Genomic DNA, 20,094 nt, shown 5'->3' with positions numbered 1-20,094 from the left:
GACAGGGGTCTCCAAACCTGTCCTCAAGAGTCGCACACAGGCCAGCTTTTATGGATATCCCTGTTTCAACACAGGTGGCTCAATCAGTGACTCAGTGCTTGACTGAGCCACTGATTGAGCCACCTGTGCTGAAACAGGGATATCCATAAAAGCTGGCCTGTGTGCGGCTCTTGAGGACAGGTTTGGAGACCCCTGTACTAGGATATAAAATTGGTGACAAAGAATATAAAATCATCCACTTCGCTGATGACGTCCTCTAAACCGTAACCAAATCAATGACTTCATTACCTATTCGAACTATTAGACAAATTTGGAATAATATCCGGGTTTAAAGAGAAAGAGAGGTGTTTGGTCTGAGGAAGGGACTTTGTGTCGTGAAACGTTACCACATTAAGCTCTGATGCATCAATACATTTGGTAATCTTTTGATCTTACTATATATAATTGAAAGCACTGTATGCCTGTCTGGATGTCTGGTGTCCCTAGGGGAAATCTCATTGGTCCCTTGGGCCGCCCCCGCACACCTCTCATTGGCCTGAGGCGGAGTGACGGGCCAAAGGACACACAGGGACACACACACACACACCTCTCTCTCTCTGTTCTCTCCCCCCCCCATCACACTCACCTCCCTCTCCACTCACCTCCCTCTCCACTCACCTCCCTCTCCACTCACCTCCCTCCACCTCCCGCTCCACTCACCTCCCTCTCCACTCACCTCCCTCCCGCTCAACTCCCTCCCCGGCGCGGGGACAGGCAGTGGGCAGGGCAGCCTGCTGCTGCCTGCACTCACCTCCCGCTCCCTCCACTCACCTCCCGCTCACCTCCCTGGTGCGGGGACAGGCATTGGCCAGGGCAGCCTACCGCTGCCACGCGGCACCTAAGATGGCGGCGGACGGAAGGACCCCCTTCCTCCCTCGCGGACTAACTAAGATGGCGGCGGCCTGAAGGAGAGGTGAGTGTGTGTGACACTGTGTGTGTGTGCGTGTGTTACACTGTGTCTCAGACACTGTAGAGTGGGGACCTGAGCTACACATGCGGGGGGCGGGGGGAGTCAGGAGCGGAGAAAGATACAGGGGGAGTGGAGAGGAGGGACCCGTCAATTTAAAGCAAACCAGCCCCCCTCCTGTCCACTCTCCCCCCTCCTGTCCACTGTCACCCCCCCTCCTGTCAACTGTCACCCCCCCTCCTGTCCACTGTCACCCCCCCCTCCTGTCCACTGTCCCCCCCCCCTGTCCACTGTCACCCCCCTCCCTGTCCACTCTCCCCCCCCTCCTGTCCACTCTCCCCCCCCCTCCCATCCCCTCCTGTCCACTGTCCCCCCTCTCCCCCCGGCCACTGTCCCCCCCCTCCTGTCCACTGTCCCCCCAGCCTCTCCTCCTTTTCCCCCGTCCCCCCCCCTCCTTTTCCCCCCCTCTCCGCCCCCCTTTTTCCTAGCGCTAAATGTAACTCACGGGCAACGCCGGGTCTCTCAGCTAGTACCACTATATATTGTGTGCTCATTCTTTTTTCTCCTACCTTGCCAGTATTTAGGATCCAGCTTTGGAACGCCAGGATCAACGGAAGGTGAGCACCAAAAGCAAACACCTTGCTAATTTTCCTTAAACAGTGGTGTGCCATTTATAATCCTTTTTGTATTGCGGGTTTAAAGATAACAATTTTAAATCAGAGGCCTGGAGTATAAATATAACAAATCAGGCAACAATATTAATTTCGATCTCACCTGGCAAAAGCATGTTCTACCATAATTAGGCATTAAACTGAGTAAATCGATCGAAATGAAGTATAAATCTAACCATTCGGCATTGCAGGGAAATCTACGAGACGATATGCTTAAATGGGCTGAAAATACCCAATATCATGGCTGGCATGGATATACTCTGTCAAAATGAACCTGCTTCTTAGACTGCTATACCTGTTTTTATCCCTACCCATACCAATAAACCAGAAAAAACTTTTTGAGAACCCACAAAAGAGAATCTCTGGGAAAACAGAACCCGGCATTCAAACCAGGCATGGCAGCAAACAATTTCTCATAGTAGGAAATAGGAAAATTTATAAGGATAAGAGACCTATTGTACTTCGAAGAGATTTGCACATTTGAAGAGAACAGTTAAGCACAAAGCACCAAAGAGAGAAATGTACAGATGTCAAATTAAGACTTTTTGCCTCTCCCTGTTTTGCGGACAAACCAAGTGCCTTCAACACAAACTTTGAACATATCTGCACTATGAAACCAAAAGATAGTACCAGCACTCTCTGTCTCACAGCTGTAGCTGTGAGACAGAGAGTGCTGGTACTATCTTTTGGTTTGTTAGTACTTCTGAAGGGAATTAGGGTCCCTTCCTGTTCCGTGCACCCTGCAACCTTGCTGAGTCATTGTGTCAGAGTGCTGTCTATCACCCCCCCCTTTCTACCATATCTGCACTATGGACTCATACACAAAAGGCTTGATATCATTGATGTATGACTTTCCTGTTCATAATGCAGGATAACAAGGAGAATCTCTGTTACATACAGTATCTAGTAGGATGGCAATACAATTAAATAGATTTGGAACGAGATTTAACAGATATGGAAATTCCCCAAGACCTGAAATTTGTCAGCATGAATAGTACCCATCCTAATTGGGATAGGACTTATTAACTTGGTGCTATAGAAAAACCTTGGAGATAATCCTCTCCATAAACTTTCCAGCACCCGAAAGGGGTGGCAGAGGCTATGCAGTAACGGAATTAAAAAAATGCTTGTGTAGCCCTGGTAAATTTGGGCTATTATTATATTCTCCTCCTGGCAGTAATGCCTGCGTAAGGGCAGGTTTGCCAGGAGTAATCATGGGTTTCCCCCACATCAGGTAGTACACTGAGGCAGTGAATGCAGGTCACCAGACTGTGTCCAATCAAGAGACACAGGGGCGGTGCCCGTTGGAGCTACTTAGGGTGTGGCCACTTTCTATTTTGAGTGAGTCAGAGTCAGTCAGGGAGTGGGGTCTTTGAGATTTGGTGGCATAGACCGAGCTGCCAGGACTGGCTCAGATGCACGAAGTGCAATGCATGTCATTTCTGCTAAAAGGAGAAGTTATTTTCTTTCAAACCCATCATCAGGTAGGACTCTCCCTAGATAGCTCAATATATCAACTGCAAGATTGATCACATTGTGTATCTCCTGGATTGTCCATGTGGGTTGCAAAATGTGGGGAGAACCACAAGAGCATTGAAAATACGTAGCCTTAAACATAAAAAGGAAGGTTCTCACGCAATGTTTCTAGAGACATCATCCTCTATAACCAATCCAACCCACAGGGACTGCTGACCATTAAAAGGAGCACATTTCTTTTTTTTTGAAAGTTTATTTCTGAATTTTTATTTTTTTTACATGGCAGGGGGTCTCTGGTGGAATGGGACATTTCGGCGCGGCCGTTTCTCCGCAACCAAATGGCCGCTGCCACTTTGCCGCAGATGTAGGCTCTTCCGCAGCTGGAATCCCCACCGCCGGCCGCTTTGAAGGGCAGGTTTATTATTGGTTACGGTAGGGGGTTATTTTAAGGGTTTTAATGGTTAGAGTAGGGGTTTTTAGGGTAAGGGCTTATCTTAGGGGACTTTAAGGTAAAAGCTTCGTGTCAGGGTTTTTTTTAGGGTAAGAGCATAGGGTAGGGTAGGGTTTTTTTAGTTTAGGGGGTTTACTTACATTAGCGGCCTGTGAAGTAGTCGTCGGCGGCACCTTCTAGCGGTGGAGAGTGACGGTGAAGCGCTGGTGGGCCATTGGTCACGGCGAAACGGCCGTGACCAAATGTCCTAGACTGGTCTCCGGGGCCGAACCCCGTACATTTCAGCTCTGAGGACCCCGTACTTCCAGAGATACTTACCTCTGAAGTAGGTGCCGTTAGATGCTCTGGCTCAGCAAGCAGGGATTTCAGGTTTGAAGCTCCCACGTCACATGAGCCAATAGAAAGCCGCGCCGATTACATCATCGCTTCCTACTGGCCCGCAGGCCGGGAAATATCTGAAGAACGGACATATTGTGAACCCTGGTAGCCGAGGAGACCTGCTACGGCACCTAATTCTCAGGTATCACCGGAAGCAGGGGGTCCCCGGAGCTGAAATTACCCGAGTTCCGCTCTTGAGACCCTCTGCTTCATCCCTACATACAAAAATAATGACAATTTGCAGAGAAATCCACCCCATTGGATTGCCTCTTTAAGTGGATATAGTACGTTGCCCCAAATTGGAGAGGGAAGGGGAAAGGACTTTGGAGACCTTTTGGATCCATAGACTTAAGTCTATGGTTCTGGGAGGTCTCAATGTCGATATCAACTTAGGATCCATTTTGGTATAATGATTGTAGATAAAGATATCTATTTGACGTTTGGAATACATTTTTGCAGTTCGGAGACAACCTTCTGCAAGGTATTATATATGCTTATAATGTGCTATCTTTCCAGGAGATTGGAGATTCATCTCCAACGCCAAGCTACATTTAAGATGTCTACAATATTAGCACAGTATTTCATGATGAAATTATTCACATTCGTTTGCGGTCAAGTGTAATACAAGGTGCTGTACAGTACAACTTTCCACACAATAAGTCTGTAAGTACAGCCTCGGGAGAAATATATAAGTTCATGTCTAAAAGCAGCAACAGGTTGAGAGATGTCTCCTCTTTTTTTGTGTGCTGCTTTTAAATGTATAAATACAATCCAGGGGTGCAACTGGGGGGTGATTTTTTTTTGGGGGGGGGGGAGGAGGAGGGGGGATGCAGCGGTTGCTGAGGCCATGTGCTCTTCCCCGAAGCATTTAAATGAAATGCTGGGGGATCGCGTGAGGCCTCTGCAACCTCAACTTACTTGGATTTAGCTGGCTTCTGGTCACGTTGCCATGACAACGCGGTGTCTTGTGACGTGACGCATCGTCGTAGTAACGCGTGTCAAATGATGCAGTGGGGTCAGGTGACCTGCGGCGTCATTTGACGCGTGGTCACAGGAGGGGGGGCATGAGCGCTGATACGCGTGCACAGCGCTAACCGCGATCTGCGGTCTGACAGGGAGATGCGACGAGAGGGGGCGTGGTCGGGAATTTGCGGGGGCGTGGCCATTACGTCACGCGGCTAGTTCGCCCTCATTGGGTGAACCGCCGGTGGGGGCGTGGCCACGCCTCCGTCGCAGGGTTTAAATTCAATTTCATTGAGTTGAAAAAAAACCTGTAGCATGGCGCGGCTGCACCTTCAGCGTGAAGGTGCGTACTGGGCCCTCCCCCATTGAGGGGCGCTGCTTACATGCACAGCGCACGCCGAGCCGTGCGCTGTGGCAGTGACCGCAGCCTTAGTCAGAGCATTCATCGCTTTCCTGGAGAGACGCGTTCACGAACCCAAACAAAACCAGAGCGGCTTTCTATTGGCCCATGTGACACGGGAGCTTCAAACCTGAAATCCCTGCTTGCTGAGCCAGAGCATCTAACGGCACCTACTTCAGAGGTAAGTATCTCTGGAAGTACGGGGTCCTCAGAGCTGAAATGTATGGGGTTCGGCTCCGGAGACCAGTCTAGGACATTTGGTCACAGCCGTTTCGCCGTGACCAATGGTCAGGTCTTCAGGATATCCCTGCTTCAGCACAGATGGCTCAATCACAATGACTGAACCACCTGTGCTGAAGCAGAGATATCCCAAAAACCTGACCTGGTGGTGGCCCGTGAGGACTGGGCTATTCCTGCACCAACGTATTGTGCAGCGCACAACAGTATGTGTAAAAGACCAGACGTACGCCAAAATATGACCTGAACATATACTGGTCCAATACGTACAGAGGGTCCTGGCCTAAGCAGGTTAAAGTCTTCCAGGTTGTGCTCACACAATTCTTCTTCTCCTTGGCGGTTACTGCACTGCTGTGTCAGTGAATAGGTTAACAGGATCTTGCCTTTGGAGATCCTGATTATGTAAAACAGCTATGGAATCAAAACAGAAATAAATGATGGAAGGGTTGGTGTGCTCACACGGGATTGCATTCATCTGTTCATTTCAGAATTTGAATAGGATTTAGACTTTGAACATTATTTTTAAAGAATAACCCTAATATTTACTGCACTTGTATATTTTTCGTGTATATTTTGAAATTGCAACTCAATGGATGGATGGATGGACACTAAAACAATGTTACTTGCCAACAAGAATGCCTACCGAGACAATGTCACTCACTAACGATAGCGGCAAGGAAACGGAGAGAGATCGCATACAGGCATACCCCGGTTTAAGTACACTCACTTGAAGTACACCCGCGAGTAAGTACACATCGACCAATAGGCAAACGGCATCTCGCGCATGCACCTGTCAGCACGTCCTGAACAGCGGCTCCCTACCTGTACCAAAGCTGTGCGCAAGCGGGGAGACTATAGAGTCTGATACAAATGCGTTATTTACATCAGTTCTACACGTATATGACGATTGCCGTACAGTACATGCATCGGTAAGTGGGAAAAGGTGGTGCTTCACTGTAAGTACATTTTCGCTTTACATACATGCTCCGGTCCCATTGCGTACGTTAATGTGGGGTATGCCTGTATAGTGTGTTTGTGTGTGTCAATCATATTGAAGTAATGTAGTTCTATACGTAAACATTTTGATAGTATTCTTGGCATTTCGTGAAACAATCATTTCTTATCCTTATGGTCCGACCTTGAAAGAACAAAAGCGCGGCGACGTGCGCTCTTGAGTTTGCACCGGATGGTGCACTGTGTGTTTGTTGCATGCACAGAACACATCTATGGGTTTGCTGCTCTATGAACGCTGTTTAGTGCAGCAGTCACTAGGAGTTCTACTGAACATGTACTCTTTGTTCTCTATTCGAGTTGACCTCTGTTAAAACTTAGATTTAAATAGAAAGTAAAACGGTAAAAAGTCAAACTATCCCGCTTTTTATAAAATATTATAGGATTTACGGGATGTATTCTCTGACAAAGTTGTATACTGAAATTGCTACTTCTTAGTCTAATATTTGCACACTTGGTTCGCAGGAAAGAGAAAAATATATATGTAGAAGGCAAGTCAAACTTGTCTATTAACTTAAAAAAATTCCCACGTTGCTGCTTCTATTTGTGTATTGCAGTTTATGCATTATATCAAAGAACCTGCATTAACCTCCCACATCTGAGTTACAATGCTAAATTAGGGTCGGACATAGATGCGAGCGTCGCGCAAATTTTTACATTTATCTCATCAAAGTTCTGCTGTGCCGTCGCGCTTGCCGCATCGCGCGCAGTATGGCCGGCCTGATTGATTTAATGGTTTTGATCGTGCCGCACGCGCACTAGAGCCACAGCCTTCGTGCTCTTCCATCAGACAGTTCCAGTTCCAATACCACTTAGGCTACACCTATAGTGCTGGCGACAGCGACGCGACGGTCGCTGGAAAATCAAATAGAGATGACTTCCAGCGATCGCGACCAATCCGTCGCGTCGCGCTTACTATAAGCGCAAGCGACGGCAGCAACGCATTCGTTTTGCCGCAATGTCGCTGTCACTATAAGTGCAGCCTTATTCAGCAACAATGGTCTTAGGAATAGACTGCTCAGCGCATAATGCAACCTGCAGTTATTCTAATGTCACTCTCCTGAGCACACGCTTCATGGTAAAAAAGGCCACAGAAGTTAATACTGATTCTATGGCTGGTTCCATTTCTGCCTTTCCTAAAAACATAGGCTCATTAAAAAAATCATGTAAAGGCTGTGGAAAATAGAATAGAAACCAGAATAATTGTTATGTGTAAAAGAATCGTGACAGAAATTAAGGTTTCTTATGGGTTTTCAAGGTAAGTTCTACCAAAACGGTTTGCTTTGGAGAGATACAAACTTTGACTGCAAGGTCATCAAATGAGCGGCACACGATATAAATCAAATACAAGAGTCCAACTTCCAAAATGTGATGGCTGAACAAGTTGGAAGATCTGTGTTCGCCTTATAGTGTTTCTTTTTCTTGGTGTGTGAAAGACATGACAAACAAAAAAACAGGTGGAGCAAGCGCCACTAGAATACGAACAATATCTCCTTTTGTGGTTGTGTTTGATGCACTCTTGTTAATTTGTCCAGGTTACAGCTGTAAGTTGTCTGACCACAGCCTGGCCTTTAATTACAGCTTCTGAATGTTCTCTGAGCACACAGAGGTTTCATGGTTTGTTAACTCCTGGGAGTTCAACAAAAGAAAAAATAAGGCATTCAACAACAAAAAAGTGTCTTCCTGATGGATATACCTAAATGTGTATGCAGTTTGCCGCCAGTAGGCACTTAGTATTTTGCCACCCGGGCTGCCTCCTCTTGCAGTGTCAAATGACACTGCAAAGTCATGTGACGCCACATTTCCATGACAACGTATCGCCATGTGATGTCATAGCATCATTTGACGCTGCGATGCTACAAAAGGAGGAGGGCGGCTTGAAGGAGAAGGTAAGAGGCCTTCACAGAAACCCCACGCTCTCCCCGGCAATCAGTGGAGAAGAGACCGGGCCTCTGTATATGGGAATGGGTATAATGGGAAATCCACCACTGTGTGTGTGGTCCATCACCTCTCTCTTAAAAGCTAAAATCCTCTAAACTCTTAAAAAATTGTTCACGGTATGTTTTGAGCGTAATGGGACATTTGGTCGCGGCCGTTTCGCTGCAACCAAATGACCGCCGGCATTCGGCCGCAGGTGGACCCTCCGCCGCTGGCCGCTTCTATAATAAAAAGGTACGTTTTTTAGTTCCTAGGGGGTTGACTTTAGGGGTTATAGGGTAAGGTGTTAAGGTTCTTATGGTAGGGGGGGTTAGGGTAAGGGTTAAGGTTAGGGACTTGGCGGCGAAGCGGCAGGCGTCGACGGGTCTCGGAGGTGAGTTGCGGCTAAGTGCCGGCAGTCATTTGGTGGAGGCAAACCGGCCGCAACCAAATGTCCAAGACCGCGTTTTGAGACAACATTGCTCCAAAATGCTATAGGTCCCTCCTAAACTTCCTTGGACCTTTCTAGATTGAAGAAAGTCCCTCAACCGCCCTGCTGCCTGTGATAGAACAGCATGACCGCCTCAAATGAAGCTTGAATTCCAGCCTGGTAATGCCCTGGCCAATGAGCAGTGAGGATGAGGTAAGTAGGGAAGCTGAGACAATACATAGCATTGGCAATTTACCTCATCTAGTGGCATCATTTCAAATCGTTTGTCAGTCAGTAAATTGATTTAAAAAAAAAAAAAACACAGGGTAGAATTTGTCTCCTATGATTGGTTTAGCGCAACATATATTTTGAGCAGGATTGCACTTTTAAGCCTTTTGCTGTCAAATGTTTGCAAAACATAATTAAGTAAAAACTCTGTGTCCCTGCTGCTCAAAAGACTATGGCACAAAAAGGGGGTCCAAATATTAAATATAATTATATATATTTTTTATCTGACTGACATTCTTTCTTTAGGAGTAATTGAAAATGAATATTTTAATAGTTAAAGTGGGCATTTCCAATGACTGTAACAACACGTATTGTCTATTAGTATTATGGAATGCAATGCCAACATTAAGTGCTGATCAGACTTAAGTCACACCAAGTTATCACAATAAGACATGTTATAAACAAATAAAACAAATTAGTTCTAAATTCAGGTCGAAATTTTTTATGTTTGTGGAACTTTGTTGAGGGTTCAACCAATGTGTGTGTTACATGGATATGACACGTTCATGTATTAGAAATGTGACCAGTGCTCTGAAGTCCAGATCCACAAAATAAAACCATCTTCTGCATTTACAGATTTAGACAAATGTAACTTCTTTATGAATTTTCAAAAAACAACCCAAAACACACGAGAGGGAACATTCATATGCACAAATGCACTTGTTCCAACAAAAGCTTAATATGCAAATGCAGTCCTGAGAAGATTTCCCATCCAGGGGAACTGGTTCATATTCACACGGCTAATTTGTCACAAAAGAGCTCTCTATAGCAACAGTAACACTTGCCAGGTTAATTTGTGACAAATGAATGAATGTCAGGTTTAAAAGACTAGCGTATGCATGTGGCTAATTTACATAAGAAGTATTTATATCAACAGGAGCAGCGTTTGTTATGCAAATAAGACCCGAGTGTGTTGTGCAGCAGGGTGAACAAGACAGTTTCCAGATACTACTGCTGCAGCCGATATAATATGCCTATCCAAAATAAATAAATAAATAAATAGCTTATGGTTGGTAGTCATTCACTTTAAAGTATACCACTTTGGGGGGAAAAGAAAAGACATTTGCAGCGTTGGCACAAACGGGTGGTTATTTACCAGAGGCCAAAGAGCGACGCAAATAGAGAGCTAACAATTAGCACAATTGTTGCAATGCAGCAGTATGTGTTGCCACGTTTCTCCGGTTTCTAGCAATCAGGTCCATAATGGCACAATAACACACAGTCTTTATACAATTCCCTGAGAAGTGACGACCTCTGGCAAACACATGGCTGCAACTGAGAGCGGACACCACTTCAGCAACTCATTAAATACAACAAAAGGGTGTTCATCGCATGAAGTGGCAAGAGATGGGATGGGAGGGAAAGGTACTTTTAAAAACCTAGAATATATCCCACACTCCATGTTAAATACTGTATGCAAGCAAAGTTTTTTTGTAACTATTAATCACATTACAACACGTGAAGAAGTATAGAGCGCACTTAGAGGCATTCTATCCTACAATTCTTATTGCTACCCCTTCATTAACCCTATTGCACCAGACTTCAGCTCTCTCTACTAGGCTGATGCAAGAGCTCTCCCTTCCCCCACCATTATACCCATGTTATGTATTCTGCAAGCAATAGAAACCTACATTTTCCATTAGCTGTTGAAAATTTCAGAAAAGCATTTCAGTTCTAGCAATATACATATGACTGAGAACATAAGGTACTAATCATAGCTTCATAGGCCAAAACCTTTTTGTGTGTTTACCCTATGAAATGTTCACATTTTCTAGCTATGATGAAGCATCTTATTGTAAAAGATTGCGTTTCTGATTGGGAGAGTAATCAGAGTTATCCTCTATGTTATGGACTATGATCCGAGCAAAAACACTTGGTAACCATAGCACACACACCTCTATAAAAAATGATAATTAGCAATCATAGCCTGTTCGATATTTTTCCATGATGGTCATGCACATATATTACTTAATTAAAGTCACACAGGGGAAAAAATTAAAAAAAATAAGAGCCCCGGCAGTCATTGTTTCCAGAAAACGACACCATCGTTTACAGAAAATGAAAATGTTACACGAAAGAGACTGGATATTAACTGTACTGAAAGATTTGTTGTAGCTGTACCATCAACTTCACATGGCTTATACAGTCCTTTTGTGATGTTATTATGAGGAAACTTAGACAAAAGAGGCTTTCAAACAAATACGTTGAGCTCATATTGAGCTATTTTACGGTCGTCTATTCAGTAGAGTGGTTAAAAGGTCACCGTGGACTCGCTGCAGCTTTCTTCAATTGTCCACCTGGTATATAAAAAATTACCAAAATGATATCTACATCAGGTGCTATAAAAATGCAGCATGAAACAAATATTGAATACGATTATGCACTTCCAATCCCCTGAAGCTTTTTATGCTGGCTGATCCCAAGTAACTACCACTAGTGCTCTAGACCAGCTCTGAAAGCCTATACTGGGTAGGACTCTGCTGCTGATGATTAATGTAGAATAGAGGAGGCAGCCAGCCCAGAACACAAGATCAATAGAACAGAACTGGCAAGGGTGTGTGTATTGGGATTATTATAATGCTTCAACCCTATGTAACTTTTTAAAGAGGCACACCTGGTGAATCTGTGTGTGCGTGTGTGTATATATATATATATACACACTATATAAAGGCGGGGATTGCAGACCTGCCTAAGACATGCAGATGAGCATACAGCTATATTTGTGTATATATATATATATATATATATATATATATATATATATACATATGTCAAACAATACAGGAACACGGTGCGCGAATATAGAGCTAGTATCTAAAATAGATATGACACAGACAAGGACACTGTATCTGGGATCTATTGGTTCTCAAAAATGTGCCCATATTCACTATTCTAAATAATTAATAGTGGTGTCTTCATATATCAGTTGATAAACTAGTGTCTTATAATAAGTGTGTCTATATATACCGGTGTGTATGTACTGCACCGACACACTTTATTCGAGCAAATGCCCAGTATGTACCTGGCAGATACCTGGAATGCGCCGCTCCTCACCTCTGACAAGCCCCGTTGCGTTTGCCTTCCCAGCCTGGGTTCATGCCTGGCTGACGGGCGGCTGATCTGTTAAATTATAATGATTAGGATTTAATAGGCTGCAATGCTTCGCGTGTCTACCAGATGGCATAAATTCATGAATTGTAATGCAGTATATATATATATACTGTGCAGTATTGCAGCTACCGGGAATAAAATGCTTCAATCCCTGCCTTGAAAATAACCCAATGCACTCGGGCAGAAAACAGTCACAAACCTCAATACACCCGGGTATACCTGAATTCGTGGGACTAGCCGAGCTCGAATAAAGTGTGTCGCCAGTGTATATATATATATATATATATATATATATATATATATATATATATATTTTTTTTTTTTTGTCACAGCAGCCGGCACACACATGTAAAGAGAAACTCCAGATGCTAGTCCCATAGAAGATAATAAAGATGAATATTACCAGATGATGGTCCAGTAAGGAGAGACAGCATACACGGGTTGAAATTTCAAAAAAGGTGTATTGAAACACAAAAACAATACACCTTTTTTGAAATTTCAACCCATGTGTGCTGTCTCTCCTTACTGGACCATCATCTGGTAATATTCATCTATATATTATATATATATATATATATATATATATTATATATATATATAATCTCGTGAGCACATTCACATGTCTTTGACAGGTCTGGATCCCTGCTTTTCAACATTATCACCTAGCATACGCTTTGCAAATTTGAGAATATATATATATATATATATATACATATATATATATATATATATAAAATGGAAAAATAAAATAGAGATTAGAGAGGTTGGCCGCAATAAAAATCAAATGGAAAAAAATAGGCAGATAGATGAGTGAATACAGAGTCAAAATTAGATTTAGATTAAATAGTTCAAGTGGAGAATCCTTTGTGATGAGATATACATTCCAAATGTCCATACTGTATGTATAAACAATTAAGTAGATGATGAAAATACATAATCTATATGGGTGGCACATGGTGATGCAGCTCTGAGAGGTGTATGTGTGCGAGTGAAAAGTCTGTGGATGTGTATATACACACACACACACACACACACACACACACACACACACACACACACACACACACACACACACACACACACACTGTTTGAAGCAGGGGCTCTCTGGAGCTGAATCTCATTAATTTCAGCTCTGGAGAGTCCCTGCTTCCCGAGGTACTTATTTAATGTTAACCTTTGCACAGCAATGTGCTGCAGTCCTCCCTGGCAGCAAAATGGTTATTTAAAAAAAAAACAACTAAATTGCTGAAGTTATTTAGTAAGCACTGAATAAACCTTTTCAGTGGCAAAGATCATACAAAGCATAGAAGGCCATATTACTAAACAGTGCTATGCCAAAAGACATCTTCAGGTGCTGGAAGACATAAGGCACCAGTGTCTGATGGAATAGCCCCACTAAGGAAATATAGACCATAACCCCATGATACCTTGTGCTTCTCTTGTCAAGCATTGCAGGTCCATCTGGTACTGCAAGTATTAATCAATGTAAAAAAAGAGATTAAGTAATAAATACTGTTTTAAGCAGGACGGCACTTACTTGGCAAGCCCGCTCTTCACAGGCCTTCTTCAGCCCGGCACCCAACTATGTGATGATGTCTGCTTAGCACCAGTGAAGTTACCCACATTTAGACTGACAACATTCTGAGCTGAGATTAGGGAGTCAAAGTTAAAATCCAGCCCATCAGCATCCATCAGTTCATTGCGGATGATCGTCTCCATGTCACATTCCAAGCTCCCATTGAAAATATCCAGGTCCAAATCACTGGGGAACTTTTCATGCCCCAGCACTGGAAGGTTCACGCCCGTGGAGTACAAGGATCCTGAGAGCGTGTCTGAGAGGGTTTGCATAGAATGACTGACCGATGACTGCTGCTGGTGTTTGGATGAGTCCAGGTTGTTGCTGTCATTTAAACCAGTGTTACTTATGCTGTTTGACAAGGCACGGCTGCCACCGAGAGAAGCGTTATGAGATTGGTGCTGGTGGTGTAGCAAGTTCTGATTAACCAATCCTCCACCCTGGTTGGATGGGGCTGCGAATGACATCATGGGGTCATTCCTCAGAATGATATTCCTTCGGGAATTCTGAGCTGTCACTGCTGTGCTGGCTTGGGACATGAGCGGGTCAGATTGAGTCATCAAAACGTCGCTATGGCTGAGCGCGTCACTGGTCAGCAAGTCCTGCAGAGACTGGTTGCTATAATGGTTCATGGAAGAAAACGTAGCTTGCTTGTTCTCTTGAATGGTTTGCATGGGCGACTGACGCAGAGCGGTCAAAGGAAAGTTGAAGCTACTAGTGTTGTTGAAGCTACTAGAAGGAGAGCCAAGGCTTGAACTCTTTGTGCCGTAAGTAAAGCTGGAGCTTCTCTGCATGAGGACACCGGGAGACGACTGCTGAGAAGGAGTAAGAGAAATGTCATCCAGCAAGTCCTCCATGAGATTCTCTGTCAGTCCATCATTTAAGTTCATGGTTCCAGCCATATCAGTCAACCTTGGCAACTCCACTGTGCATGGTTTATTTATGGATGGAGACAAACTGCCCGGGCTGCTGTACAACATGGGGGACAGGGGGGAGTCATCATCTTGAACATTGTCCAGCTCAGTGGTAGCAAGGATTGGAGACAAACGGCCACTTATTGTACTGGCATTAGAGTTTGTACGGGAGCGAAAATCTGTCCAGGTATCCAGCTCATCACTGCTGCGTGATGTGGGGCTTCCAGGCCACTTGGAAAGCTGTGAAGGACTGTCGTCCGCAGCATCCTGAGCCACCTGCATAGATGCCTTTTTCTTTGCTGCCCTCCCTCGACTCTTGGTGTATTTGTTGCTGTTGTCCATTGACACAGCGCGTCTCCTTGGCGCCTTTCCACCTTTACCTCCTTCTGGATTGATCATCCACCAGGAGCTTTTTCCAGTTCCCTCATTCTGAACCCGGATGAACCTGCTGTGCAGTGACAGGTTGTGACGGATTGAATTCTGCAGAAAAATAAATAAAATAAAATAATTATTTGTTACATAAGTAGAAATATAGAAACTGTTAACAGAAAATGCCTATGTGGCCTCTCACATCTTGTCAATTTCACAACTAATTGTAAAACTTATTTTTTGCATGTGTACTGTATGGTTTTATTGTGTGCATCCTTTTAGCATAATCACCACCACAATCTATGCTGGGTGCTTATTTCATGTATCCATATAATTCTAACCTTATTATTATTCTTTTCATCAATAACCCCACTTAGTCCATGGTATTGTTTACTTTCCATAAACAATATTTTCTAGTATTACATTTATAACTGTGGGGTATTACAAAGCCTTTGTCATATCATGCAGTCCCATCTTCTAGGTACATACTGTACATTTAGGTTTTATAATACTGGATCGCCTCCTCCTTGTCAACAATGTGCCCCCTTTACATAGACACAGTACTCTGCATTAGGTGTTGTCAATGTAACACTTTATTCTGTCACTCTCTCCATGCAGAGCAATGTATAGCCAACTTTCCCCATCTAGTTATACTGAATGCTCTCAGGTCATCAGATTTTCTAAATCGGTGGTGATCAGACCAGTAGCGCGCATAACAAATTGTATCACTGGGTTTAACACTGAACTTTAGCTGCCTTATCCGTGACCAGTAATCTATTGCATGTTGGTATTGTCACTTTTTTGGGGTCCATCCCTTCTGAAGTTACACCACAGTTGCAAACCTTGGTGTCATCACAAGATAATGACATACTTTCTTTTCTTATACAAATATCACAAATAAAGAGAAGGATTTTAACCCTTGGGACTCCCCAGTCATCACCATTCTTCCCTGTACTACAAGTCTCAGCATCTGTTTATAATGATCAATAACTGAATCAGGGACTACAATGTCCACAGGTTGCTTAGCTAGTTTAGTAGCCTTCCGGGTGGAATCTAGATAAATCATAAATATTGCTCCACTTTGATCCACTACAATTGTTACTCAGTCAAAGAAATCCATCACAACATAATATAGAATTTTTAGTATTCATTTTCTTCAGCTGTAATTCCAACCGTTCCCCCACTGTTGAAGTCAGGCTCACAGTTCTGCATTTAACACATTCATCCATTTTGTGTAATCAGATTACTAATCTACACTAACCAATTAGTTAGGTCGATCATATGTCGTGATGCGAAAATATTTAAAGGCTACAGTGCTTTGAGATTCCTCACTAATCTCATTGGGTTATATATAGTTAGGAACACAACAGGCCTGTTTCTATCCGCTTATTACTACAATTGCATTACTGAGCCGAGACTAGGATGTTGTACAGTATGTGACGCAGAATCCATAGGAATTCCAGAGGAATCAGAATATACTGCAATCTCTTTTTACCATGTCAGTGCCAGAATGACCATTGGCATCAATGTCATATGATGGATACTACAGGACATGGATGTTATATAGTACAGATGGACCAAACCCGGCCCCCACATAAATCAGAAATGGAAGAAAAAATCCTCTTCTTGAGGTTCAATCATGGACCCAACTCTCTGAGAGCTGTGGTCAAGATTTGCTGCTAGTAGCACAACGTTTCGACCTTATTGGTCTTTATCAAGTGACATAGTGGCAATAAGGTCGAAACGTTGTGTTTGGCTCAATAAATGAGCTCGTTATCTCAAATCCGTTTGTGCCCTGTGTTCCTTCAGCTACTACGTGCATTGGATTGATTACAGGCTATCGTTCAAGCACTGGAGCACCGGTAATTGTATCATCTTTTATTATACTTTTTTAGGTGTGCAGCATTTATTTCATGTACTTGGGCTCAAGATTTGCTGCTCCCATGCTACATATGGCCTTGTAGTTTAGGGCAGGGGTGCGCAAATTGGGAGGCACGGTGGTTACTACCTGAATTCAGTCGGCCTCGGGAGACGTGGCGTGAAATGACGCCTGTCACCATGGCAACGCGGCATCAAATGATGCTGTGGGGTCACGTGACGTCACTTGATCCCACAGAGTCATTTGACGCTGGATTAAATGTATGGGGGGAGGGGGGGCACGACACTGGGGGAGAGCAGACAGGGGGGCGCAGCGCAGAAAGTTTGCCCAACCCTGGTTTAGAGAATAGCACAAGTGCTTACAAGTGATACAAAAACAGCTACACACCACTTAAATGGGCAGTATCTCTTAGGACAAAAGGCAACGAAGTACAGTGGAATGCTCAATAGGTTAAATGTGGCTGATTGAACCCTTAAAAACAAAATAATCTAAAAATACCTAAGCGCATTTATTTTTTTTAACTTCTCTTGTTCATCTTTGGAGGGGTTTGACAATTTGTTCTTATGTCTTTTTTTTAAAAGTCCTTAAAACTAGAGTTTAATTGTTGCTTCTGCTATATCCATTGTTTGGTTAATGATGGCTTCATAATTACAATACAAACAGAAAAACATAGGCAGCTAATAGCTTGAACTCTGTGTATACTCAATTAATCTTTAACAGGATAGAACCAAGTAAAACTGGTACTTTTAAGGTTCACTGAATTGTTCAAAGGAAGTTGCTGGTACTGTATGTGCAATAGCGGCCGATTAACGTCAATGGCGAATTTCGGCAGAAAATGACCCGATCGGCAGCGTTGGCAAATATAGAATCAGCCCCCAAGTTGTTTCTTTTTGTTTACCTGCACCTTTAAGAAGTTTAAAAACTATTAAAGAAGCAAACCCTCCGCCCCCGCCTCCAGACATCAATATGAGTTGAAATCATATTTATGTTGGTATTTTACCCCTTGAGCATTTCCTGATTTTTTAATTTTATTTTTTTATTATGGGGGAATTTTTTAACATTTACTTTTTAAAAAATTTTTTTTTAACAAAAATACTTTTCTAGTGTTAAAAAAATGCAATATTCTTAATCTTTAGATTTGGAAGTTACCATGGTAACTCTTAGACTGCCAATGAGCTCTGGGGAGATCCATTTTTACCATGGACAATAAATATTTAAAAACGCGTATATTTCAAAACACATCTCCTGAACGAAAGCATCAGATTGAAAAATAACATTTTAAAAACAGCTTTGGACAAAAATGCATTAAGAGATTGCTTAAAACAAAGTAAAACAAGAAAACGCAAGGATAACTGGCGATCAGTGCGGACTGCCGCATTAAATTAAACATTTCTCTTCCGGAAACTTGAGGGAAAAAAAAAAAGGTATGATATATTCAGTTTCCTTTATATTTAATTTGGCAAATCTTCTCTTACTGCAAAAGCACACTGATTTTTTGGATTTTATAGAGCAGGGGTCTCCAAACTGACCTCAAGGGCCACAAACAGGCCAGGTTTTATGGATATCCTTGCTTTAGCACAGCTGGCTCAGTCTTCAATTGAGCCACTGATTGAGCCACCTGTGCTGAAGCAGGGATATCCTGAAAAGCCGGCCTGTTGGTGGCCCTTGAGGACAGAGTTTGGAGACCCCAGTTATAGAGCAGTCGTCTTGAAAAAAGCAAGAGTAAAGCTTATTTCCCAAGTGAGAAATACATAATCAATTAGAATACCAATTGTTAGTCTCCCCCTCCCCCGCCCCCCAAAAGGGTATCATCTAATACTAAAGTATTAATTTACTCTGTACTATCACAACTGGACTAAAACCGCTATTTCTATTTAATCCAATTGAGAAACAAAATGAAAACGTAGATTTCTACATTCATACAGGGAATAAAACTGCCTTATTTTAACTTCACCCTATGCACAAATGTACCTCAAGGGTTCACTGACCCTTGGCTGCAATAGGGGCCTGCAAAACAATGGGTTCCAATCCCCTCTGAAGCTAAAGGGACATTGTTTGCTCCTAATGTCTTACTGTCCTGTCTGCCTTGTACATTTCTAAACATTGTTTACCTCCTAGATTCTGACCATTCATTTGGACACCAGCTGTAAATTATTCTACTGGGAACACAGATCCCCCTCTTTTTTTTTTTGGTCAGGCAGCAACATGTGGTATCAATTTATCATCCTGATCAGCAGCAACAAGAAACCCACTGACTTACAAAAAAATAAAATGGTGTCATTTAACCCCTAAGAACCACTGGTGAAAAAAAATGAGGTGAAACCGCTAATGGCTGCAGAGGTTTTGTCATATGATTTTGTTTTCACTTCCAACTATCCCAGCCTATTGTAACAAAGGAACCATTCTTTGGGGCATCGTGTAGGATCTACTGTGTGTATAAAGTATTGCAAAGTGCTATTCGGCCGTTAGGTTAATAGGAGCTGGTGTTCTTACATTGACGGCCTTGCATGGACATGGGTTGCCAGGTCTATGGTGGTATGGCCTGCACCAAATCTAGCTCAGCTAGCAATCTTGCTACCTACCTTACCTGCTGACAAAAGGCTCAGCATGAAGCAAGGGAAAGTTACACAGCTTCAAGGCGCAAATATCAGAGCTTCATACAAAGCTTCTATTATATTCATGTGCACCAGCTGCTCGCATTTTTCATGTTTTAAAAGGCTGATGCAAAGCAGAGCATGAATCCTATTTAACCATTAAAAAAAAAAAAAGCCTGCAACTCACAAAAAAGAAATGCATTGCTAAAGGTCTTAATCTCTGAACGGTTTCTCTTCTCTCCCCGTGTATTCAAATAGGAGGTATTATTACATCTGTAAAGTTCCTAATGTTGGCAACAAGTATAAAATACACTCATCATTGTAACATCAAATAGGAAAAAAGATCTTCATTAACCAATACAAGTACAAATCCCACAGTCTCAGCTACTGTGTGAGGCAGATTTGGGGCTATACATTCTATTAAAAAAAACATTAGAATAGTTTGCCCTTTCAGTACCAAATGTGTGTGTTGCATTAGGAAGA

General features: G+C 43.1%; 1 protein-coding gene across 2 annotated transcripts in view; it reads right to left on the bottom strand.

Annotated features, from left to right (window-relative positions):
• FOXO3 (forkhead box O3) overlaps nt 1-20,094 on the bottom strand; it is a 140,978-nt gene that overhangs the window by 27,100 nt on the left and 93,784 nt on the right. For both annotated transcript variants that reach the window (XR_012801119.1, XM_075597577.1), the window contains exon 2: nt 13,817-15,249. Coding sequence is in view for 1 of the 2 variants with exons in the window: in XM_075597577.1 (XP_075453692.1) it covers nt 13,846-15,249 (1,404 nt within the window). In the remaining variant the exon portion in view is untranslated. The remainder of the gene's footprint in view (nt 1-13,816; nt 15,250-20,094) is intronic.

This window comes from Ascaphus truei, chromosome 4 (genome assembly GCF_040206685.1).
Source record: "Ascaphus truei isolate aAscTru1 chromosome 4, aAscTru1.hap1, whole genome shotgun sequence".
Taxonomy (NCBI): domain Eukaryota; kingdom Metazoa; phylum Chordata; class Amphibia; order Anura; family Ascaphidae; genus Ascaphus; species Ascaphus truei.
The sequence above is the reverse complement of the archived record's forward strand: the minus strand, read 5'-3'. Positions and strand labels throughout refer to the sequence as shown.